At 42.7% G+C, this 25,126-nt stretch overlaps 2 protein-coding genes across 5 annotated transcripts in view; both read left to right on the forward strand.

Annotated features, from left to right (window-relative positions):
- The window catches only part of CCDC82 (coiled-coil domain containing 82), a 31,691-nt gene extending 28,251 nt beyond the window's left edge, over positions 1-3,440 (forward strand). For all 4 annotated transcript variants that reach the window (XM_032852737.1, XM_032852741.1, XM_032852739.1 and 1 more), the window contains one exon: positions 2,516-3,440. In XM_032852737.1, the coding sequence (XP_032708628.1) occupies positions 2,516-2,581 (66 nt within the window). In that variant the 3' untranslated portion in view covers positions 2,582-3,440. The remainder of the gene's footprint in view (positions 1-2,515) is intronic.
- Positions 3,441-6,836: 3,396 nt separating this feature from the next.
- MAML2 (mastermind like transcriptional coactivator 2) overlaps positions 6,837-25,126 on the forward strand; it is a 343,731-nt gene continuing 325,441 nt past the window's right edge. The window contains exon 1 of the mRNA XM_032852742.1: positions 6,837-8,681. Coding sequence (XP_032708633.1) covers positions 8,169-8,681 — 513 coding nt within the window. The 5' untranslated portion in view covers positions 6,837-8,168. The remainder of the gene's footprint in view (positions 8,682-25,126) is intronic.

The raw sequence follows: 25,126 nt of genomic DNA on the forward strand, positions 1-25,126 counted from the left end.
AATTTTAACGGGTGTTCTTATTAAGAAGAAAGTGAATGTGATGATGGGATTTCCAGGAAAGTTGAAGATAGGGTTATTGGGATGGGGTGGTGAATACATGAACATCAGGAAGTGGAGAAAGTAGGTCAATAAAAGTATCAAGTCTCAGTTTTACAATTATATGTAAATTTTAAATGTATTATATAAAGATTGTTACATAAGAAAGAATTTTAAATAATGATTTGATATCCCATCCCTTCCTGAAACTCCTTATGCGGGCTCTTTTTCTTTCCCCCTTTAGAACTTCTTTTTTTTTTTTTTTTTTCCTTTTGCTTCTTAAACTGATGTTTCTCAAATTGTGGCTTTAACTACCTATGTCAGAATCACCTAGAAGTTTGTGGAAATTGTGTAGTTCCTAGCCTCATGGCAGTCCTATTGAATGAGAATCCTTGGGTTAAACACCCAATATTTAACAAATTAGGTGATTCTTAAACAAACTGAAGATTGAGGGCCACTGCTTAAAGGCACATTGTCACTCAAGGTTCCCTTCTCAGTCTCTATATAGCTCTCTGCCTTGACAAACCCATTCCTTTCTTCATGTCTAACTGCTGTTTCTGAACAGAAGACCCCAAACTCCTTCTTTTATGTTCTGACCTCTTTTCTCACACTCATTTCCACAGTTCCAACTGTTTTAATCAGTAAGTCCATCCTGGCATTCGAAGGGGTTAACAGATAAGATCGAAACTCTCCAGATTTTCAGTAGAAAAGAATGATGGAACCAGAATCTTTAGGTGGAGAGAATGACCAGGAAATACGGACTGCCTTCTGAGTTTCACTTTTCCTTTGAAGGGCTTTCTTTTTTCTTACTAAAGCTGACCCCACCTCACCCCCCTTTAAATCTCAGAAATAGCATACTATAATGGTTAAAAGCATGGATTTAAATATTTTCTAGGAGTAGAATTTGGAGGCAAATTACTTTATTTCTCTAAGTTTTCTCTTCAGTAAAATGGAATTAAAACAATAATAGAGTTTTGAATGGGAAATTAAGTGATCAACACATTTTAAGCATTTAATACTGGACCTAGTGATTAGTAAGTGATCAGTTAATGTTAACTGTTATTAGTAATAAAAGCGAGGAGATGTTTCCTTCCTTTTCTTAGTATAGCTGGGATAGATTATAATTTTCCAAAAAAAAAATTTAATAAGAGAAAAAAGAAAGCATAAAAAAAGTCAAGCTTTTAAGGTCTAGGTTTCTAATTCTAGAGTACTTAACTTCTATCTAGTAGAACCTAAGTTCTTGGTCAAAAGAATCCCTAAGTAATCCAAAGGTTATTTCCCCTCCTGTTCTTTTCTTCATTCTTTCCAGAGAATGTGATTCCATCAGAGATCTTTGAGGAGAAAAAAATTTCATGGCCCTGCCTAGAAGGAAAACACACTCCTCCTATACTTTACCATAGGTTCCTATTACCACAAAAGTCAGGGTCATCAGGATCTCTCTTCTTCACTGGGAATAGAACCAGAGTTCATAAGTAGAGAAACCATTAGGTCAGTTAATCTCCTCAACTGAAGTCAGCAGTTTGAACTTTCCAAATCATCTGTGGAATTTCCAGATCATCCTGACTCTTCTCTTACCTTGTCCTACCCTGGTCTTGACTCTTCATCTTCATTGGTTGTCACTTGAATTTGGAATCTCATTACCTAACTTATTACAATAGATTCATAACTAAATGCCAAACTATTCTAGAATGATGTTTTACCATTTTTCTTAAAATACACCCCAGATCATGTCAGTCTCTGCCTTAACACTTTAGCAGTTTCACATTGCCTGTCACATTATTGCTAAACTCCTTCACCTAGCATTTCATACTTTTTATTCTGTTAACTACAACCTCTTTGGTTCAGTCTCATCTCTCTCCATTCCCCCCAAAGCCCCTCAAATTATAGTCGAACCCCATACTTTCTTGCCTTTTTACTGTTGTTTGGATTGTTGCCCTTCTCCCACCAAATCTTTGCCAACCAAATCCTTTCTTCCATGACAGTTTAAGTGCTACTCTTTCCTGATCACCTCAACTAACCATGGCTATTCTTCTGAACCTCCATACAGTGTCTATATAGTTCTTTAAGGCACTTGTTATTGGTGTATTACCACTGAACTCTGGCCTCCTTAGGGACAGGGAAAGAAATTTTTTTGGCACCTAGACAGTCATCAGAAAGTATTCAATATATGTTATATGTTCAACAAATTTTTGTTGAAGAAGTTATTGAAGTTGTTATACTTCTATAAATATGATAATAGAAAAATTATATTTTATAAAAATATTATGAGATTAATAATAATGTTTAGCTTGATTTCTTTCCAATACTTTATGAGTTAGAAATGCTTATTTGAAATTGTGTCCCTGTTTATAAGATTTTTGTTCATGATTATCCTGAAAAGAGAAGTGAACGTGTTCCTGTTTGTGTCTATAGATTGAAAAGGCCTACCTTATCTTCTTTGCTTTGAGTAAAATAACTAGCTTTTTTATTATATACACAGAAATATGGTCAACTTCAAGAATATCTAAATTGGGCGGATTACTTTCAAGATGAGAAGTTTGACTGAATTGTAACACATTTCCTTCAGAGAAGATTTATATAAATTCCTGTAAATGTGAAGATCATGGGTCTTGTTTCTCTGTATCATGTGGCATATTTGTATATTTTATGTGTATTTTCATGGCAAATATCTTGTTTAAAACATATATTCATCTTGATTTCCATGAAACGGCACTCTACAGTCAAATAAAAGTTTTATCTGCTGTACATAAAAACATTAGCCTAAAAATTTTTAAGTAAGAGTATTTTAAAGTTATAAAACAATGCCTTTATAACAGATGATTATCAAGCAAATGAACTGTTCATGTCCTGTCAGCTTAGTAGACAAATATTGTATTTTAAAAAATGAATTCAGACTAACATCTATGTGTAGTTATTATTGAATCCCTACCCAGATGTTTTTATTATCCTTTCACAGTATTAAATGATCTGCACTGATATATTCTTTACTGCTGTCATTATCTAAATCAGTGGGCCATGGAAGAAATGTAATGTTTCATTCAGTTCAATCCCATCATGTCAGAAGGAAGACTGTAGTTTACCCACTCTAAAGAGGAGTGCTTTTCTCCTTTTCTAAGGAGTCTTTCAACCCTCATATTCAGGATTAATTTCATGATATGTATTTTCATGCTTCATAATGTTCTTTCTATTTTTATTCAATTTGTCTACATTTAAAGATTAAGATGTATTTTATTTATTTTTATACATAACCCTTCCCATATATGTATTTATGTTAGGATCTGAAGACCTCAGACAAATTCAGCCGAAAATAGCTTAAAAGCATACTTTGGCATTTGCATTGCTTTGCACATCTAAATTTTCTCATAATATAATAAAGTGAAATGATTTCCTGGTGACCAAATGGACCCTGTCTATTCTGTATCTTTAATTCTTAAAGGTAATATCATAGTAGGATCTATTTTTTGGTGCAATTTTAGATACTTGTTTCTGACCTCAAGTGTTGACTGAACCTGGCTTCAGTTGTTAGGCGGGTTCATGCATGGAGTTCAGTGTATGTGCATATATAAAGAGCTACACTTCATTAAGTCCTTACATAGAGATTACTTAGTATTTGCTTCAATTTTCTGAAATTATCCCTATTCCTACTGTAAGCAAAACACGTGGAAAAAACTCACAAAGTGCTGAGAATACGGATGCTGATGTTTCATGTGAGGAGTACATACCTTTTTGAAAAGTGTGAAATAGAAATTTCAGTCACATATCTCTATTCTTATTTCTCTGGCATATGGAAATAATCCTTAACTAAAATGAAGCCATAGTTGAGAGCTGTAGATGAAGTGACAGTGCCCAAAAAGAAGCAAGGCAGAACTGGAGGAAAAGTAATAGTCAAGTTGGAAGGGTGAAGGATCATGAATGACTTGTAGAAAGGAAGGCCACGGAAAATGAAAGTGAATGATCTGTAAAGTATCTCTAATGCCCCCAGGAGCATCACTTCTCAGACGCGCGACACTGCAGACAAGCCCGAGAATGTTGAAGAGTGAGATTGCCTTCCACCTGGAGAGTTTTTTAAATTAATTTATGTATTATTTTAAATATCATGCATTTAATTTGTAAAAATTAAGGCACTAATGATTAGAGGGACTTAATGATGGCAGCTGACCCAGTTCCTAGGCCAAGCATCTTGCTGGCATGAAGCATTTTTCCCACTGGAACAGCATTCTGACTGTTGATCAGGAAATGTAAAAGTAGTTTTGCTGATGTCTGCAGTTACTGCAACCAAGCAAACTTCATAAGTGGGTGTTTGAAAACTACAAGAGGCTTTTTAGGTATACGGTAACACCAAAAGAATGGCAGAGAGACAAGCTGTTAGGAAATGGAAATGAGCCTGGAGTGGGGGGCCAAAAGCAAGGAGTCCATAAGAAAATTGAAATGTTGAAAAAACTGAATTAACCTCGAACAGGTATTATGACATGCTGTATTATTTTATCATTGCCATAAGCATCAACATCATTGATTTGCTTTAACACCAAAAAATACTTTGTAAATTTAAAATCTTACATGTCTGTGAAGTGTTTAGATCTTGGCATTTATTACTGTGGTGTTAGGTGCTTTAGTGTTAAGTAGCCATGGTTAGGAGAGATGATCAGTCAAAAATGGACAAGTAGAAGGAAAGCAATCCTTGAAGAATTCATATGGCTACACAGAAACAAGGGTTAGAGAACAATACCATTAAAAGGAGGGGAGGGAAATGAGGAACAAAATAAATGTTTATTTTATTGGCAGTTGGATGTAATTGACCACGTTTTCTCACTTGTCTGCTCTCACCTTCAGATGGGTGGTTCTATTCACTACTCATTTCTTGGAGGCTTAGACTCTAGCAAGCTGATGAGAGTGTAATTGCAGCTTTGCGATATTGAGGCAACAAGCCCAGTGCTTAAGAGAGCACAGGTTTGCCATCGGTGTTGAGGTAGAGCCCTGAGCTGTTATTTCCTAGTCACATGAACTGGAACAAGGAGTTTAATTTCTGGGAGCCTCAGTTTCCTCACTTCTAAATGAGGTTAATAATACTTATCTTTCAAGACTGTGGATTAAGGGAGATCTATGTGAAGTGCTGTGCCTGAAACCGTGATTAAATAAACAGTAGCTGATATGAATGGAAATGAGGATGTGCATGATAATGATTTCAGCTTGAATTTAATGGGCTGTAAAGGAAAAATGTATATAAAAGACACTCTAAAAAAAGTGACTTACACCACTGAATATAGTATGAAAATCTATTAAACTCCTGCTTGACATGTTTTTGAGGTATGTCCCTGTCTAGCATGGAAATAAAAATTTGTATCAGAAAGGAACAGCGGATTTGACTAAGGATTCTGAGTTACTAATGAAAATCAATGCTATGGCATCACTGTCCAGTAAATAGTGTTTTAAATTTAAATGTTACATTTTCTCTTTTATCAAGTATGATCGCTGAATATAAAGTACCCATATAATGGAAGATAATGTCTAATGAGTACAACTTTTTAAAAAATCAAATGTAAAATGATCAAAACTCCTTCAATTTTTAATGACATCTCATGAGAGAGTTCCCCATCAAATCTGCATACCTAACAAAAACAAATTCCTGCCTTTCCCCACGTAACTAGTGAGGAACTTAGCCCTGGAAAGGACAGAAGTTCCAATGACAAGTAAAAAAAAAAAAAAAGAAGAAGAAGTTACATCCCATCAGAGTATACTTGTCCCCAATTCCAAACAAATATCCCAGAACTTGTGAAAATAAAATGGACTAAAGCAGACCAGCCTATTGGGAACTAAACTGTAAATAAATCTAGTCTTAACCATGTTTCCATTGACTTTACCCATTCATTTCTTTCCATAGGTCAATTTGGAGAAGGGCTGTGTCACTGAGGTGGGAGAATTAGTTTAGATTAATGAAGTCCCATTGCTTGAGACCTCAAATCCAAATGACTTCGGAGTTAGGACACACAGCATGGTTATGGTCCTGACGATCCCAATTTTGTGTTCACCTAAACTTCTTGAAAACTCCACAGCTACATACTGAGTTTCCTCCATGCATATATAAACCAGATAGCCATGGATCTTGCAGTTACTTGTCATAAGTAATCTTGTATTTTCAAAGAAAAACCTTCATTTTCTTTTCTAGAACTGGGACCGGTGATTTCATCGTCATAAAATCTTTTATTTACCCCTGCTGAATTGCTTGGAATCACCCAAGCTGACTTACCCAAAGACGCACAGAACAGGCAGGCAGGTAGACAGACACTAGCCTCCCCTTTCCGGGTGGGCTAGCGATGTGATTTCCTCTTCGCAACCCCCCCCACCACCACCACACGCACATCCTCGCCCGCCTTCCTTATTATACTAATGAACTAATGAGCATTTCCTCGGTGCTCACCCAGCTCTCGCTGGGGTGCTCAGTGGTGTCCTCTACAACATATTGAAAAATGAAAATGATTTCCTCAGGGGGGCGTCAGGTAGGTCTGAAAGGGAAACTACATTCCCTGGCCGGGAATTTCTTCAACATTTAGAGCTGGTGAAGTACATGTGTAGAGGTTGGGGAATTTCCCCAACCTTCCCCACTCGGCCAAGTCAGGCTAAGGGAGCCCCGCCGAGACGCGCCACGCGCAGGCTGTGGGATTTACGTCTCCGGCCACTGGGAGGCCCTCTGCGTTCCCCTTTCTCGGGCGCCCGGCTGCAATTACTCACTCGTGCAGTGACACCAGCCTTCCACCAGGGAGCCGCCGCTCGGCTCTCCCGCCCGCCCCCTCCCCCCGCCCCCATCTGCAGCTTGCTGGCTCTCTCTTTCTCCCTCTCTGTCTCACTCTCTCTCTTTCTCTCCCTTTCCTATCGGAGCACAATGAAAGCCTGTGTATCGCCGTGACTCCGGGCAGTGGAGCCAGTGTCAGCAAAGCGGCTAACAACAGACGGGAAAGAGAAAGGAAAATACAAGCTACTTTTTTTTTTTTTTTCTTTCCATCTATAAAGCGGAGCAATACAGGAGATAGAACCACATTGCTTATTGCGAGTCCAGACCCTCAGATCCACTGGCCGGGGATGGAATGTACAAAAGTGGACAGAAAAGTGGCTGGACATGACTCGGTGCAATTTGCTGGAAGTTTGTAAGTTTGACCATCGTTTGTAAATTACTCTCGGAAGAGTTTGTCTCTCTTGATACTGTGTTAGAATAGAGCCGCCGGGGGTGAGGAAGCGTAAGCGGGAAAGAAAAAAAAAATGTGTTGAAGGATCTCTCTCAGTGGCTAGCGACTTCAGACTGCTTTCATTTAAGGCTAGGAAACCGAAGAGGGAATGAGGATTTTTACCGGTGATTGGATTAGCTGAAGAAAAGAGCATGGTCCAAAAGTCCAGTTACTGACATTGTTAACAATTGAAAAGCTATCTCCCTCTTTTGGGAGAAGACAACATCCTACAGTACCCCAAAGAGGAGAAAACACCGGAGCCAAGGGAAAGGGAGGAAAAATTAAAAGCCAACAGACAGCCTCTCTTGATTTTTTGTACATTCTGAACATTGACTTTGAAAATTTTCGGAAACAGCACTTTTTTTCCTAACCCGAAGAAAAGTAAAGGCTGCAGGTTACATAGACGTGGTAGAGATGTGTTTCTCTGCAGAAACATCCCCATAAAAAATTTTTCTGAAACAACTAGGTGAGGGGGAGTCCAGTCTCTATTAATACTCCTCTCAATTCCCTTTGCTGTCTGTTTCTGTCTCTGGCTTGACAATCCCTGAATTCTTGCTCTAACCCCTAGATCGTGTGTTTACAAAGTACCTAGGGGCTCTTGTCAGCCTGGTGGGGGGAAAAAAAACCCACCAACTCTGTCCAACTTCTCGAGAGCTGTCAAATGCAATTAGAGTAAGTTGATAAGGGTTTGTTTCCAACTAATCCTCTGCGACTGGTTCTGCTCTGTCTCCTCACCCTCTTTTTACTAACTCCCCTCCCCCACACCTTCTCCACGGCTCCCCCTAACCTCTGAAGACCTCTATTCATGTGGCCCTGAACACTGAGCTCACATTGTCAAAAACAGACTTGCCTGCAATAGTCAGCAGTAGCCTCCTTCCACCTCACCATCGCAGAGGCAGCATTGTGTCCAGTAAGATGGGGGACACAGCGCCCCCACAGGCCCCCACAGGAGGGCTAGGGGGGGCCCCTGGGGCGGGGCTCCTTGGAGGGGGCTCAGTCACCCCGAGAGTGCACAGTGCTATCGTGGAGCGCCTCCGGGCTCGGATCGCCGTCTGCCGCCAGCACCACCTGAGCTGTGAAGGACGCTATGAGCGCGGTCGGGCTGAGAGCTCAGACCGGGAAAGAGAGAGCACCTTGCAGCTCCTGAGCCTGGTACAGCATGGCCAGGGGGCAAGGAAGGCTGGCAAGCACGCCAAGGCCACTGCCACTGCGGCCACCACAGCAGCCCCTCCACCGCCCCCTGCTGCCCCTCCTGCAGCCTCTCAAGCACCGGCGACAGCAGCCCCACCGCCCCCACCAGACTATCACCATCACCACCAGCAGCACCTGCTCAACAGTAGCAATAATGGTGGCGGTGGTGGGATCGACGGTGAGCAGCAGTCACAAGCTTCAACCCCTGGGGACCAGAGGAACTCAGCCCTGATTGCGGTAAGGCACCTGGTTTTCTCATGATTCTGGCTGTGGTCCGGTGGCCTTCTGTGAGGGTAGAGCTTGCCTTGGCCTGAGGGGGAGCGGACAGCAAGGAAAAGGGCCAAGGTGTTACCTGACTACCTCCCAGGCCATCGGGTAGGCAGTCTGTGCGGCTTTACACTCTTACTCATCAAGTTCTGCTGGTGCTCATTCATGGCTATTCGTACACTCGTAGGCTGTCTCTTAGGAAGTAGAAAGCCTGAGCTTCCCAGAGGCCCTCTGGAGTCAAGAGTGGCTACAGGCTGGCAAGATCTGAGTGACCCGCTGAGAAAGGCCCTGTCCTCACAGATCTTCTGTTCTGGCTGGCCAGCTCTGATTAGGCCCAACAAGCCGTGCTTCAGCCTGAATTCCTCTGTCAGTCCAGCTGACCTTCCTCAAAGCCTTGTCCTGCTTTTCCATTTCCCCTTTGAAGTGGCCCCTTCTTGGGTTAAGAGACCGTAAGTGGCGATCTCTAACAGAGAAGTTCCATGAGTGTCCCCTCAAGTCAAAAGAGAAATGTGGGGGAAACATCCCCAAGACTAGTGAGGGAATGTTTCTGAGAGGCTTACTCCCTGATTTCCCAGGGATGCCCCCACTGTCCCCCTCCCACCTGGCTGCTTTTCCCGGGCACCACAGGCAGGTCATGCCAGCTGACAGTGTTCAGGACAGTGGGCAGGCACGGAAGGGGCCGTTTATACACTATAATCCTAGGAAGTACCTTGTCTTCAGCCCCTCCTGGTGACAGGACATCAAACCTGAAAGTTCTGACTGAAGTTTCTGGCTGGCAGTTCTTCCTCAGAGGCACAGACACACCCCATCCCAGAGGGAGTATCCCTTGAATCATTGGTTCTCAGTGCCAGTCCTGGTCAGGTGACCGCCTGCCGTGCACTGGCTTCGCCTGGATTTGCCAGGCCCGTGGCCTCTGGGTAGAAGGTGGAGCCCTGCCCCGCAGCCCTGCAGGCCACCTCCATTTCTGAGGTCTGTGGGGCCCTTGATCTTCTGTGTCTGCTCGAAGCACCGCTCCGGCTTGCCCAAGCCAGCCCTAATGAAAGTCAGCAACAGGAAATGGCCATATGAAACTCAAAGTTCTCCAAAAGTCCAAAGGAGAGGAGGACAGTGCGTCCAACCCTTTTTCAAAGGAGATTGAAAAGGAGCTCTGGATAGCAGATCCCCTCTCCCTGCCCCAGCCAGGCCTATAGGATGCTTCTTTGTGGCTCCCCCTTATATCTAGCCTGGGTGTGTGGTGAAGTTTCTAGAAGTTCTGGGAAAGCTAGGTTAGTGGTCATCCACCCCACCACACACACATTTTGCTTGGGTTGCCTAGAACTGCAACTTTCTGGCATGAGCTCCAGAGGAAAAATAACTGGTAACAGTTGAACTACCCAGTGTTTGCTGTCTCATCCTTGAATGCAGTTGACCTGTGGGGTCCTATTAGAGCTTCAAGGTCTAGTTTCCCTTCCCTACCACCTGTTCCGTCCCCACCACTCCTTGGAATTCCCTAGGAGAGCAGTGGGAGTTTGTTTTGTGAAAGGGAGCTGCTGAGGTGAATGGCAGAGGGGGTGGGCATGGGGGGTGGGGAAATCACTCAAAGGGAGAGAAGAATGAGGTTTGTATGTATGTGTGTGTCACTGGCATCTGCAGCCAGAAGCATCTAAATGCCTTGATTGTCCCTAGTAAATTTATAATCTGTCTGCAAGTCTCCCAATAATACCGCTTTGTGCCCTTCGCAGTCTCCTGGTAAGTGTTTCTGGGGATGACACAGGGGACGAGGCGCTCAGACTTTTTCAGTGGAGAAGACCGATATCCGTCTGGGGTGCCAAAACTGGAGGTGGCCCTCGTATCTCGGCCTCTGCCAGGAAGGTGGCATGTCTGCTTATGGCCATTTTTTATTTTTTCTTTTCTTCAAGGTGGAAGTAGAATGAGGCTGGCTCTTTTGGGGGCGTGGAGAGGGGGTACTTTGGGATGCAGAATGAAACCAACCAACCTCAGTGGTTATTGTAACTTTACAATAGCACTCTCCATGCTGGGAGGAAGTGAGAGGAGGGGTCCTGCCTTTCCGGACTGAAGGCTTACTGCTACAGAAGCCAGAGGTAGCTGTGGTACCACTCCTGTTCCGAGAGAGAATCTGATGCCTCCCTTCTAACCACCAACCACCTCCTGAAACATTCCTTGGAGGAGACCACTCTCCGAGCTTGGTGATGATGAGAGGTGCCCTGTGAGTTAGGACTAAAAAGAACAGTTTCTTTCTGATAGTTGCTTTTCATTGAAAACGTGTGGCTTTGCAAAGGTTGATCCACCACCTCCTTTTTGGTTATTGGAAATTCCCTTCTCCATTTTAGCTTCTAAATTTGGAGCTTTGTTACTCAGCATGGTACTCAGAGATGGTGATGCAAGTACTGTATGAACCCGATAACATTGTGTTTGAAGGGAGGCCTGGGTCCTGGGAACTAATTCATCCCCGCACCATTAGATCGGCAGGTCCCACCTCACATGGGCTCCTCTTATTTTCAGAGACACTATTAATTTGAAGGGGAACTTTGCGCAGAATGAGTGGCAGAGTTCTTTCTTAATTTTATTGCTGTGTGCATGACCAGATTTACTTCTGTCTGGGTGTGTTGAAGGTTTAAGAGTTAATCCATATGCCATAAGTGGCCATAAAGGTCCTTTCGGGGGAAGAGAGTCATCTAAAATCATCTAAAATCAAATATGCACTGAATCCTCAGATGGAATCTCTGTATGCTGTGTATTTGCTAGTACAATGCCTAGTATGGAGTCAGTAATACTGGAACGTGGATGGCAGGGGAACTTCTGGTCTGTGGGATTGCGTCGACCTGAGGGCTATTGTGCTGCAAAAAATATATAAAGTCTGAGTTTTTTCAATAGTTTTTTCAATAGCCCAAGTTTCCAGAACAATGCAATAACCTCCAAGCCAGTGCTAATGCTCTCCACATTGACAGCCTAATTCTGCAGCCCTTACTCAGCCAATTTCTTCGTTTAGCTCAAGTGCAAGTTCAGGGGAAGCCCCATTGCTGCAGAGGCTTCAGGAACCGGGCCTTTCAGAGGGCCTGGATTATAGGGCTTTGAGCAGATCTGCATTTCTAACCACTTGGAGCAGGCTTTAAGCACTGAATCATTTTCTGGTGAAGTACGTTTGAATCTTTGAATGAACTGTGAGACTGAATAATTGCTGGTCCAATACAGTAAGGTTTAGAGCTTCTGCGGTTCGTTATTAATCTTTCCCTTTTGCCTGAGACAAGTTCTTTTTTTTCCGTTGCATAGATTGTGTTGCTAGGTTGGATAGATAAGTGATTCCAAGTCATCTTTGGCTTTAGAGATTATCTTTTCTCTAACGTAGTGTGGAAGAAAGAAAGCAGATCAGACAGGGAGTCTGCCTCCCCGATCCTGTGCCTGCTTGATCACTAACCAGATGGGTGACCTAGGACAAGTTACTTAGCAGTCATCTGTAAAACGGAGAGAACAATATTGCTGTCCTAGTGTGTTGAGAGAAGCAAATGAATGTGTGTTTTCTGAACAGGCGTTGGGAAAAAATAAAGCACTACAGAAATGCAAGGCATTATTACTAGTATTGCTAATAATAAACTACTAAGCAACGAATCATAATACCGGTTTTTCCAGGGATTAAAAGGATACTTAAGCTTTCAGTTGTCTGTTTTAAACGGCGAAATAGCTTTTATTGTAAATAGAGGGATTGGTATTTCAAATTTAGCGCTGCCAAGATAAGACTGAGCTATCAGTGTGCTTAAGTGTTCCTGAAGGTGCCAGGAAATCTCAGTTAAAACTTGCTGTGTTGTGAAAGTGGCCCGGGTCCTTGTGCGTATGTCTTTTACGGGCCCCTGCCAGGACCAGAGCAACTTGGGAAAGGTGTGTCTACCGGAGCGTCTAAGGAATATTAGAAAAGTCATTTGCACAAATGGCATGGGAAAGTTAAATATTTTGTCAACAGTAGTCTAAAATGTTAATTGTTAGCTTAAGAAAGTCAGACAGGTTAAATCATTGCCAGAGTTCCCTGGTTATTTTTAACTGATAATAATCAAGTTTCCAATTGACAGTTCACAGTCTGAGAGGTGTAAGTTGGGGGGGTTTGAGAACAGAAACTGTCCATTGGCCAGATCTGGGTGTCTCCAGCTGTCTCCATGATAAATATCCTCCGCAGGACAGTGATAGGAGTGTTTACATTATTTATATATGCAGCCATCATTTCCTTAAGAACTGACCTATTTTTGTTCTGTTTTCCAGAACAAAGTAATAAAGGGAGAGTTCTTATCTCTCCAGGACCTCCCTACTACTTCTTTCAAGTAAATATAATTAATTATAAGATCTCACAAAGGCAAAAGAGTTCAAGTGGAGAGAGAAGTTGGTACAATCCTTTATCAAAAATGGACAGAAAGCTTGCTTTGACAGCGAGGGCTGTTATGTCAAGCAAGACGCCTTGCTTGTTTGGGTCAGTGTTTGTTTACAGAAGACATCTGTGTTCTTTGAAATAATGTCCTTGTTAGGTGATGTTTTTCAAACTTTAGAGTTCTAAACCTTCCAGTTTAATATTGTGTGGCTTCCCTCTGCTTGTAAACCTTTTGTAAGTTACCGAGACAAACATAGGTTTTCAGATGTTCTAAGACGTAATAATTAAATATGACTAAAAGAGCAGCTATGATTAGCTGTTCTTGTTTTTAATTGTTGTTGTGTGTGTTTGTTTTTAGTGCTGCTATTTAGTCTCAAAAAGCCTAGATGGAAATCTTAAAAAATCATCCATTCTGCCGTGCATGGCAACGAAGCTATCCGGAGTGGATTCTGCTACTTCCTTGTTCTTTAATTCAGGCCCTTATGTATGTTCATAGGCTGGATCATGTTTAATATAAACAATTCCAAATTCTTTCTTCTGCATTTTCATGCTAATTTCCCCTCACACTCTAATCAGGCTCTGTGGGGGAATAGGGAGAAATATGGGTAAAGACATAGTACCTGCTCGCTTACCAGTCCACTGGGCAAATCAAGACCACGTTGGTAAAGGGACATTACAAGAACGAAGTAGGTGGAATGGACCAAAACTGATGTCAAAAATCAGAAGAAAAAAGGACTTAGTACTAATTGAGCCCTAGAATGTACCAGGCACTTTTATATTTTATATAATGCCAAAAAAACACACTGGCGAGTAAGCAACACTTGCCCCACTTCACGAATAAGGAAACCGAGTCTTAGAGCAATAGTAAATGGGAGAATTTAGCGCACAGATTTTATATTTTGACCTGTATCCAGATCTACTTCACACCTACTAGCTGGATGAGCTTGTGGAAATGACTTTATTCTTCTTGGCCATCGGTATCTTCATCTGGAAAACAAAGCTAGCGCTCTTTACCAGAACATTCTGCACAGTGCCGGACACACAGGAAGTGCTCAAAATGGGAGGACTGTTAGGGGTTGGTAGGAGAGAGCTTCAGGCCCGGGCCAGGGAGAGCTTTGTGCGGGTGGTCAGCAGGGCCTGGGAAGAGGGAGCGTGGGGAAACGTGGGACAGGGTCGCTGAGGGTAGATGGGTATCCAGGTCAGGTGTGGGACAGAGTGGAGCCTGGCTGACGGCGTTGGGTGTGAGTAGTGAGAGGGACAGGTGAGCTTGATACCATTGCTGGCGGGGCTGAAGCTCTGGTAAGACTACGTCAGTAGCCCAGGAAAATGGTAGAGCAAGGAAGGCTCTGAGAAGTCAGCATCTGTGAAGCAATAATAATCCTTCATACACTTGAAGACAAGTATTACACTTCCCCTCCGGCAGCCTCTTCTCAGAGCGCATTGCCTAAGTGTTCTGTATTACCTATCTTCAGGTCCCTGGAGCTGCTTAATGCCTTGCTATTTACACACTTCCCTTCTTCCCGATGAGTTATATACAGCATGACATGGCCTTTGGCATGGAAAGGAGACGGTTTTAAAACACACTCGCTAGACACAGAAGAGAAACTAAAAGAAGCTGAACCAAGGACATGCACCTTTCTTCCCAGGCTCCCCAGGCCTTCCAGTGCAAGTAAGAATTGCCCTGGGGGAAAAGCGTTCTCTCTTGACGTGTAAACTTCCCTTCCCAATGAATGAGTTTGCCTGTTTATGAACTTGGCAAAACTCATTTCATTAAAATTAAAAAAAAAAATTGTGAGCAGAAACTTAGGAGGGGCTGTGATTCCAGATGGTGTTTGAGATTCACTTGCTTTTTAATGCAGACGTGTCCCAGAGCTTTCACTTGCCCTAAGCTTCAGTGGGGTCCCATTTTCCCGTTTGGTCCAAGTTCACACGGCACAGGGAAAGTTCTCTATGGAAAAGATGTCAGAGGAGAAAAGCCAGCACTTTCTGATCGAAGGTATGATGAAGTCAGGGTTCTGACCACAGTGAACGGCTGCCAGTTTCGACCTTTCCAACTTGTATCTAAGGGGCAGATGTGAAAGACTCAGAGCTGTTCAATTTCCCTAGAGAGGGGATGAGAAGAGATGTCCACCCTTTCTCTACTAGTCTTAAAAGAAGGCCAGAGAGTTGGGCCCTACCCAATTGCTGAAGGAATGGCTATGAAAATGGGCAAATAACAGTGTGTACGCGCACTGCGCTCTCCGTAGGTTTTAATGACTTTAGCAGAGGTCCCAAAATTTTACACCAAGATTGTGGACATGGGTGCTTTACGGAGTTCGGAAATTAGCTATTAATTCAGTAAAGAATTGTTGTGCAGTAATTCTATGCCATGAAAGTTCATGTATCCATGGTGAGCAATTTGATATAGACTTTGCCCTCTTAGTATTTACGGCTAGGAGGGGTGTGGATAGGTTTGGAAATAGAGGTGTGAAAGTTGGCTTAAGGAGACAGGGCGGCATAGCAGTTAAGATGGGGGTGAGACTACCTGGTTTCAGATCACAACTTTACCACTTAATAGCTGTGTCTTCTTGGTTAAGTTAATTGAACTCTCCTGCCTCAGTTTCCTCAGCTATAAAATGGAGTGATAGTAATAGAACTAGTCCAGGTTGTTGATTAAATGAGGTAATTGCCTGCCACCTAGTAGAGGCTCAGTACAATTTAGCTGTTGTTACTGTGAAAGGTGACCTGCCTGAGTCAGATTCATGTTTTTTTCCGGCTCAGGATTCCATCTTCAGAATGTGTGAGAGATGTTTCATGGGGCATGGCTTTTCTTTTCTTTTTCTTTTTTCTTTCTTTTTTTTTTTTTTTTTTAAAGATTTTATTTATTTATTTATTTGACAGAGATCACAAGTAGGCAGAGAGGCGGCAGAGAGAGAGGAAGAAGCAGGCTTCCCGCCGGGCAGAGAGCCTGATGTGGGGCTTGATCCCAGGACTCTGGGATCATGACCTGAGCCGAAGGCAGACGCTTTAACGCACTGAGCCACCCAGGCGTCCATGGCTTTTCTTTTAAATATCTATTAAAATGGTTAGTGATGGATCCCATATTATCCAGTTTCCCAAAATTGTCTAATATGGAGATGTCATCTGGGATAGATTTCACATTTTCCCTGGTGTGGGTTTAAGTGGGTTTAAGTGTTCTTCTTAAGAACAGGATCAATGAATAACCCTTCCATTCCTGGGATTCTAGGACCTCTGATCTAGAACTTGACTAGAGTATTTATTTAACTTCTGGAATAGAGGCTGGCTTTCCATTCAGTTGCCTAGCAAGTTGTGGGTAAGTGAGAAACTTAAACTGTTTATTGAGCGTTTGGAATCATTAAAACTGATTAGTCCGAATTTACCCACTTAACTGAATTATTAATTTAGACTGCTGAATAATTCTTAAGTGAATCTGGTCACAGAGTCACAAAGAGTTAGAAGTTCCCTCCTGTGGAGATTTCAAATTATGCTTTTGAAAGTCAGATCCCTGGCTCAAGTCACTAAGGAATCCGTTAACTCACTGTAACCGCAAATGAACAGCAACAGGAGTTTGTCCTCTTCCCACCCCTGACCTGGGGCATGTGGAAAATTTCACGCCATCGATGTGGTTCTTAGCTTAGAATTTCTTCCTTGCTCAGTATCACCTAAAAGTTGATGCCAAAAGAAATGTGAGGAAAATGTTGCCAAGATTTCAAAGCAAGTTTTATTGAGGATGATTCTTAATCAAAAGCATGATGTTTCTCTGAAGAAGGGACAGGATAAGACTAGGAATAGTCTCGTTGGGTGGATGATGTTTGGGCAGGGATGGATTTATTGGTTCTAACTCAGCAAAGAATGTAGTCAAAATTTTTTTGTTAGTGTGTTTATTCCCCATCGTTTCCACTTAATCCCCCTCTTCCTCTTGAAGTGAAATGTTCTTAGGAAATGTAGAGTCAACCTTGTGTTGGGTTTGTTTTGTTTTATATTGTTTTAACAGTGTTCTTGCTTCCTGAGTCGTCATGGCAGTTCATATGTTGATAGAGAATCATTAACATTGTCGTTTTTAAAATGTTCTTCTGTCAGAAATGTGGCCGAGTTTTATTTGTGGACTTTTCCCAGCAACACTGATAACTGTCACACACATGCAGCCCAACACCTTGAACTCCTCGTTTCGCGACAAAATTCTCTTCAGGTGGTTTGGATGGATTTGAATGGAAAGTTAATTACGCGTCTGGGTTTGGTTTTGTTTGTGTTGGCTTTTTCCTTTTCAGAAAATTTACTTCAGGCAGAAGTTTGCTACAACTTCTAATAACTTACCAGGAGACTTTCAGATAGCAGTATGATCTCTTAACGCCGTGGTAACCAGAGTGCAGAGACGTGGCTTAATTGAATACAGTATGTACCTATACCGTGTCTTTAGAATGATGATTGCCATTCTTAAATGAATGTGCACTGCTCATTTCTGGAGCTCTCTGGGGTCTCAATTATGTAAAAAATGAAAGCATTCTCTGGCTAGGTAGCTGAGAAACGAAGTTTTTTTTGTTGATGTTTTTGTTCACCTCATTGGACCAACCGGCTAAGGCTTGCACATTTGACTGCCACAATGCACCATGTAACTTCAGACAGCAAAAGCATGTGCTAGTGGTATGCTCCCATTTGGTTGTTTCACAGAGTGTTGAAAAAGTCCAAAGTACAGACAGAAGAGTAAACTGGAAAGAGCACTGATCCTCCTGACAGAAACAACGGGCAGAGGCAGTAGTTGAGTGAAGTTTGCGCCCAAGTCCTGTAGCCACTGCACCAAAGAGAGCTTCCTTTTCTCGCTTAGATTCTTTGCATGTGGATCTGTTTGCAGGCTCAGTCCCCCAGAGAGAGATTCTGAAGTGTCTTTGTGCTAAATTAAACATTAGTTTTCTCCTTGGGAACTTGATCTTCCAGAGACAGGCAACAATATCTTTCTGAGAGAGCTCCCATCTAAATATTTCCCTCAGGAAGAGACCAGCTCTGGAGCCTTTTCACCTCCACAGTCTGCTTAGCTGGTGTGAGTGTGTGTTGCATAGGAATTGTTATGGCTAACCAGGTCTAGAAGCCCATGCAGCAAGGACTTGTACTCTAATCCTTGGTAGAATGCTGAGGGACCCACGCTGGCTTAGCATATAATAAATGGAAATGGTCAGAGCACCCCCCAGATCATGGAAGATTTTAACCAACCACAGGAAGGAGTAATTCCTTTGCTCATTGCCTCCCAAATTCTGTCCCACAGCAATGAAAAGGAGTATGTTACATACAAGCAATGTCATTTCTAGTCATCTCTCATCTCCATCCTACCCAGCCCCCAAGAGGGTTAGTTCATACTGATCTGAAAATAGGACACTATTCTATCAATTTATAGAGTAGCATAAGCCCTTAGAGAGAAAACACACCAAATTCTTTACTCACAGATGAAAAAAATTAAAGCCCATTTAAAAGGGTAGTAGAGGCTGAACTAGAACCCAAGTTTTCTGTTCCAGGTTATAATGAGTTGTCCTTTTATTAAGGACTTTTTTAAAAAGAATATTTATTTATTTAAAAGATTTTATTTATTTAAAAGATTTTATTTATTATTTATTTGTCAGAGAGAGCACAAGCAGGTGGAGTGGCAGACAGAAGGAGAAACAGGCTCCCTGCTGAGCAAGGAGCCCCATGTGGGACTAGATCATAGGACCCTGGGATCAAGACCTGAGCCGAAGGCAGACATTTAACCAACAGAGCCACGCAGGCATCCCAAGACTGATTTAATTATTTAAGAGAGAGGGAGAGCGTGCATGGTGGGGCTCGATTTCACCACCCTGAGACCCCTACCCTGAGATCACGACTTGAGCTGAAACCAAGAGTTGGACACCTAGCCAGCTGTGCCACCCAGGTATTTCTTATTAAGGACCCTTTATAAATCTGTACAAACAATAGGGGCAATTTGGGAATTTTTATTAACATTTTGATAGTAGAAGGAGCAAGAACCTACTAGATTATCTTTTAAATGATCACAGTGATTCCATCCCACATGCCCCTTTGTAATGTGACTTTACCACTCCTCCCATTCAAAAAGGAGATGCTATCACCCCCACCCCACCTGCTTGAATCTTGAATGCTCTTGTGGTTTGTTTTAACTAGTAGTATATGACAGAAATGACATCGTGCTATTTGCGAGGATGGCCTTTAAGAAGCCCTCCTTTTTTTTTTTCTTTTTTTTTAAGATTTTATTTATTTATTTGTCAGAGAAGGAGCTACAGAGAGAGAGACTGAGCACAAGCAGGGGGAGCGGCAGGCATGGGGAGAAGCAGGCTCCCCGCTGAGCAAGGAGCCCAATGCAAGGCTTGATGCCAAGACTCTGGGATCATGACCTGACCTGAAGGCAGACACTTAACCAACTGAGGTACCCAGGTGTCCCAAAAGGCCCTCCTTCCCTTAACATTTGTTGAGAGGGAACATCTTATATTAAGTGTTCTTACCACAAGTAATAGTAAATATAATAAAGAGGGCAGGAGAAAACATCGGAAAGTGATAGGCATGGTTATGGCCTTGCCGGTGGTGATAGTTTCACAGATGTACACTTACCCCAAACTTACAGAGCTGTGTATGTTAAATACGTGCAGCTTTCTAGATGCTGATCATACCTCAGTAAAGTGGTTAAGAAAAAGAAGCTTTTTGGAGCCCTGAGACCGCCATATAAAGGAGCTGGTGTAGCCAGCTGGAGGCGGAGTGTTCACACGCAGAGTGGACCAGCACCGGCTGCCAACACGAGGGTGAAGCCATCTCATGCCAACCCGTCCTCCAGCTCTGTGCAGCCAGACGAGTGAGTGAGCCCCAGGGAAATCGGCAGAGGAACCATCCAGCTAACCTCGAGAATCATGGGAAACCTCACATCGTGGTTTGCAGCCACGAAGTTTTGGGGGTGCTTGGTTACTTAGCAAAGGTTAAGGGAATCAGAGCTGGGAAGCCTTAGCGGCGACGACTGCTCCAACTTTTTAAATGCGTGCCCCCCCCGCGACCCCGGCACCGGTCACTTAACCTCTCTGAGACTCATTTTCCGCTTTTCACGGTGGTAGAAATGGTGCCAGAACTTGCAAGGATTAAATGAGATAATACGTGGGAGCAGCCAGCGTATGGTCTGGCCTGTGGTAGAGCCTCCCAAACATTCATTTCCTTGCTTGCTCCTTTGTCCCTTCTCACTGGGCTCTAATTTGATCCCCCCTGCCTTTGTCATCCTTGTCACTCTCACTTCATGTGCAGCAACATTCTTAGAGGCTCCCCTAGCTCGCCATTCCTCCCAACAGCAATTTATTTTTTCCCTCCTAGATGATGGCCTGGTGCTGTCATTCCTCCTAACTACCAAATTTCCAGCATTCTTGTTACGCTCCAGGGAACACATCTGCCTTCGGTAGTCTCCCCTTAAAATAGAAAAGGGTTAACCTCATAAAGATGTCACTCCCCCCTGTACTGCTATGCTGCCCTTGGGAGAGTCAAACAGCATAGCAAATATAGATGGGCAATGTAATTGCATTCGATCTTCTAGGTCACAAAAGACTTTGCTAGCTACAAACAGCATGCAGGGGAGAAAGTAAACATATTCCGTCTTAAAGAACAGTGTTTCTGAACTCACCTTTTCTTTTTCTTTCTTCTTTTTCTTTTTTTTTTTTTTTTTTTTTTTTTGTAGCACATTATTCTAAGTCCCTCATCTTTCCCGCCTTACACTTTCCAAAAAGTGAATAGACCAAGAGGACATGATACAGGGACACTGTGTTTGTTCTACATACTATACTTACCTGTAATAGGGTAAGAGAGTCCTGGCCTAGGAATTGGATGTTGAAGGCTTAGTGATACCAACTAGTCCAGCAACTTAGTCAAGTCCTTTTAGCTCTTTGGTACGCAGTTTCCTTCTTGGAAAAACAATACGGGGCACCTGGTGAGTGGCTTGGATCACCCCAGAGGCCCCCTTTGGGTGGATACGGGTTGAATAAGTTCCCTGCTACTTCATTTTTTCTTCTCACATTTCAGTCTCTCCTTTAAATGTACCTGTTAGAAAGAACTGAAAGAAGGAAAGGTGACAAGGTGGGGAGGGTGTTTTGCTTTTTAAAGGAAATACTACTGGTGAGGAGGTTCTGAAGTAATCTTGGGAGCAAGGTCCAGCTGTGGCAAAGGCTGAGCGCACAGCCCTAAGAATTGCTTAACCCTCTTCCTGGGAGTCATGAACGAATCACTCCATCGCTGACCTTGTTTGCTGGAGCTTAGGGTTCCAGTATGAAAAACACAGTTGTAGGCCTGGCGTTTGATTCATTGCATTTATTTTTAGAGGAAGTACTGTTTTTGTTTGCCTAGATTATCCTAGCCACACTTAGGGCATTTTTGTGGGTAAAGAAGTTTCCCGAATGAGTACCCCTGTGAAATAATTCATGAAATATAAAATGTGAAATGAAAAGGAAAAGACAATCTTATGGAGCCTGCTTTCCTCGGGAATTGACTAGTCTGTCTGTCTCTCTCTCTCACACACACAATTGGAAAGTGCAGATTAATGGATGGGATTTTATACGTGTCATCACTTCATTTTAAAAATATGTTTCTGCTTTAAAGAGGAACTACAAAAGAGAGTCACTGAGAAATTGGTCTGGGGGAGGGGAATTCAATCCACTGCCTCTTCCTTTTTTTTTTTTTCCCCTTCTTATCACTAAAACCCTAAGCAGAGAGTGTAATCACCTATTTCCCAAGGCAGCCCTAAGCCCTTAAAACTCAGATCTGTTTGGGGATTTAATAGAACTGGAAAAAAGGAATGCTTAGGATCTGCTCCAGACAAATCAACAAAGGAAAATTTACCCAACCGCATATTAAATCTAGAGGATTTTTTTGATAGCACCATTCCCTCCCTCCCTGTCTCTTGATTTGGTTAGAGAACAGCTCTGCAAATTGCATCTTTATGATTCTTAGAATCTTTGGGGTCTGTGGATCCCATCTGAGGCTCTTGGACAGTACAGTGTATTTTCTTTCACAAAACAAGATGTAACTAGAAGGAAGCCAAAAGGGTCATTTGGTTGTGGCTGTCATCTCATTTTTGTTTCCAAGGGTAGACACACTCAGCTTCATTGTCTGTTAGATTAGAGATGATGACTTTTTTCTAGTAACTTTTAAACTCCTTAGCTTTTCTTCTAAGGTTTTGTTTTTTGTTTTTGTTTTTTTAGATGAAAATGTCTTGGTATTATGCTATGCAACATTGCTTTCTTTTTAAAAATACTAAGATAAAGGAAGTCAAGCTGTCTTTTTTCCAATAGATCGAGTCTTACTTTTGCTTGGGAAATATTCCCCAGATCCCCACCACACACATGCCTGCACACACGCCATCCCTACACACACACACACACACACACACACACACACCCTTTTTCACCATAATTATTTTTAGTATATATGGACAGAAATTGGTTATGTAGGTGACTTATCAAGAAAATGGAATGAAGAAATACATTAAAAAGTATGGGAAAGAAGATCAGTTTTAAAGGAAGTTGCTCCAAAAGACAAGAGAATGCCAGATTGTAGGAACTAGGAAAGAGAACATGGTATCACAGTGGTAAGTAGTAGAATGACAAGGCACCTCCATTCTGGTCCAAGTTTTACTGCTAACTAACAGCATGACCTTGTGGCCCATCACCCCTCCTTTGCTGCTTAGTTTCTCTATTTGCAGCCCCAAAATGTTAGATTCCACGGCACTTTGCTTGGCTGGACGACTGTTCTTGTCATCCAGGGTTCAGCCCAAATATCACCTGCTTGGAGAGACCTCAGGGCTGGTTATCCTAACTCACACACACACACGATTGATTTCTTTCTCTCTCCTCCTCCCCTCTCACTACGGAGGTATTGTCTTCCTAACTCTTAATCACTACCTGAATTTATGTCACTTACTTGTTTGCTGGTGCACTTCCTATCTCTCGCCACAGAAGGTAAGCTCAGTGAGATCAGAAAGCTTGTCAGTCTTGTCACTACATGTATCCTAGCCCTTAGTAATTCCTGGAGCATTTTGGATCCTCAGTAAATATTTATTGAATGAATGGTCAGATCAATGGCTTTGAAACTAGAGATGTCTTTCTTTTCTTTTCTTTCTTTCTTTTTTTTTTTTTTTAAGATTTTATTTATTTATTTGAGAGAAAGAGAGAGCAAACATGAGTGGGGTGAAGGGCAGAAGGAGAAGCAGGCCCTCACTGAGCAGGGAGCCTGATGTGGGGCTTGATCCTGGGACTCTGGAATCTTGACATGAGCCACAAGCAGATGCTTAACTCACTGAGCCACCCAAGGCCCCAAACTAGAGATGTCTTATGAGTTTTTCAGGAATGGAGGTACAAAAGAGAGAACGAAGAACATGTGGTGGGCCTCGGTAGTCCCCACCTCCTCTTTGATTATGCATTTTATACTTATAAAACACCAAGTTTTTAATCACAATGAAGTGTGTGTATGTGTGTGTGTGTGTATCTAAAAGTGTATTTATAAGTATAGGTATAGATATGCTTTAATGTGGTTAAAAACATGGTACCAGTGCTACAGCCATTTGAAAGACACAGGAGTGTGATGATCATTTAAGATTTTTCCCAGATTGAAATTCCAAAGCCCAGCATTTCCTCAGTAGAGAACATTGGTACGAGGGCAAGGATGATGGAGTAGAAGTTACATATACTGAGTGACCACTATATGCTGGGTCCTGCGTTAGTCCCTTGCGCCACACAAGTTCTTATTTGATGGAGTTTACATTTTAATGGAGGGCAGGGGGAGGACAGAGCATAAAACAAACAAAGGAATGAGATAAATTTTACTAGTGATACAGTACACAGCTCTTTGTTCCTTCAAGCGGCTGATTGGAGATTGATTTGGATTAATGAAACGGAAGCAAATCTGGGAAACACTTCAGGAAGTAGAAAGTGATAAGCATAAACAAACAGCTACCCTCAGAATAGGAGATGGGCTCCTTTGCCAGTGCCTGGACAGCTGCCTGCGCCGTGATCTGCCCTGGCCAGGCGGGGTGCTGCGTTGGCCAGTCTGTACACAGAGTGACTCCCGATGCTCTTTAGGGAGGAAGGTGGTCCTGTCAGCGTCATCTGTGCCTTATGTTGTGATCAGCCTTATGCTGTTGTGATCATTCCGTTAGGAGTCACTGAGATTTGAGAATTCAAGACAAACTCTGGAAAGGTGCCCTTTGAGGAGAAGAAGAATATTGCCCCTCCTTAGTAATGGCAAACAAATAGGAAATTAGCATCAGATCAAAAGGAGGTAGAGGCATAGTAGGTTCTCAGGGGGCAGTCCAAAGCAGTAACTGGTATTTGCAATTATAATGATACCCTCTTACATGTACATAACCCATATTGCCCGAACAGAAATCCTATGTTATAAATAAGGCAAGTAAGTGTACGGGGCGCCTGAGGGGTTCAGTTGGTTAAGCGTCTGATTCTTGCTTTCGGCTCAGGTCATGATCTCAGTGTCCTGAGAGGGAGCCCCCTGTTGGGCCCAGCGCTGGGTGGGGAGACTGCTTAGGGTTCTCTCTCTCCCTCTCCCTCTGTCCCTCCTCCCCTCAAAAACCATAAATAAGGCAAATGTAGCTTATTTATTTATTTATTTATTTATTTTTACTTTTTTAAAGATTTTATTTATTTGACGGGGAGAAACATAGCGAGAGAGGGAACACAAGCAGAAGAGTGGGAGAGGGAGAAGCAGGCTTCCCGCCAATCAGGGAGCCCGATGTGGGGCTCGATCCCAGGACCCTGGGATCAGAAGGCACTCGTTTAATGACTGAGCCACCCAGGTGCCCCCAAATGTAGCTTTTTAAAATTTTACATATGGGAAACAGATTGGAGAAGTTGAGGGATACTAATAATATCCTACTTTTGAATAACAATTTTGCAGTATGCAAAGTATGGACACACACATCATCTCAGTTTGTTCTCTGGGGTATTATTATGCCCATTTTAGAGACCGGTAGCGGACTCACACTGGCCTACACTAACTCCAGTATGAGCAGAGATGTACCCTCCTGACCCCTGGGCCTGTCTGTGCAGGGTGC

Source organism: Lontra canadensis, unplaced genomic scaffold (genome assembly GCF_010015895.1).
Source record: "Lontra canadensis isolate GAN:19392208 unplaced genomic scaffold, GSC_riverotter_1.0 scaffold7, whole genome shotgun sequence".
In the NCBI taxonomy this organism is placed as follows: domain Eukaryota; kingdom Metazoa; phylum Chordata; class Mammalia; order Carnivora; family Mustelidae; genus Lontra; species Lontra canadensis.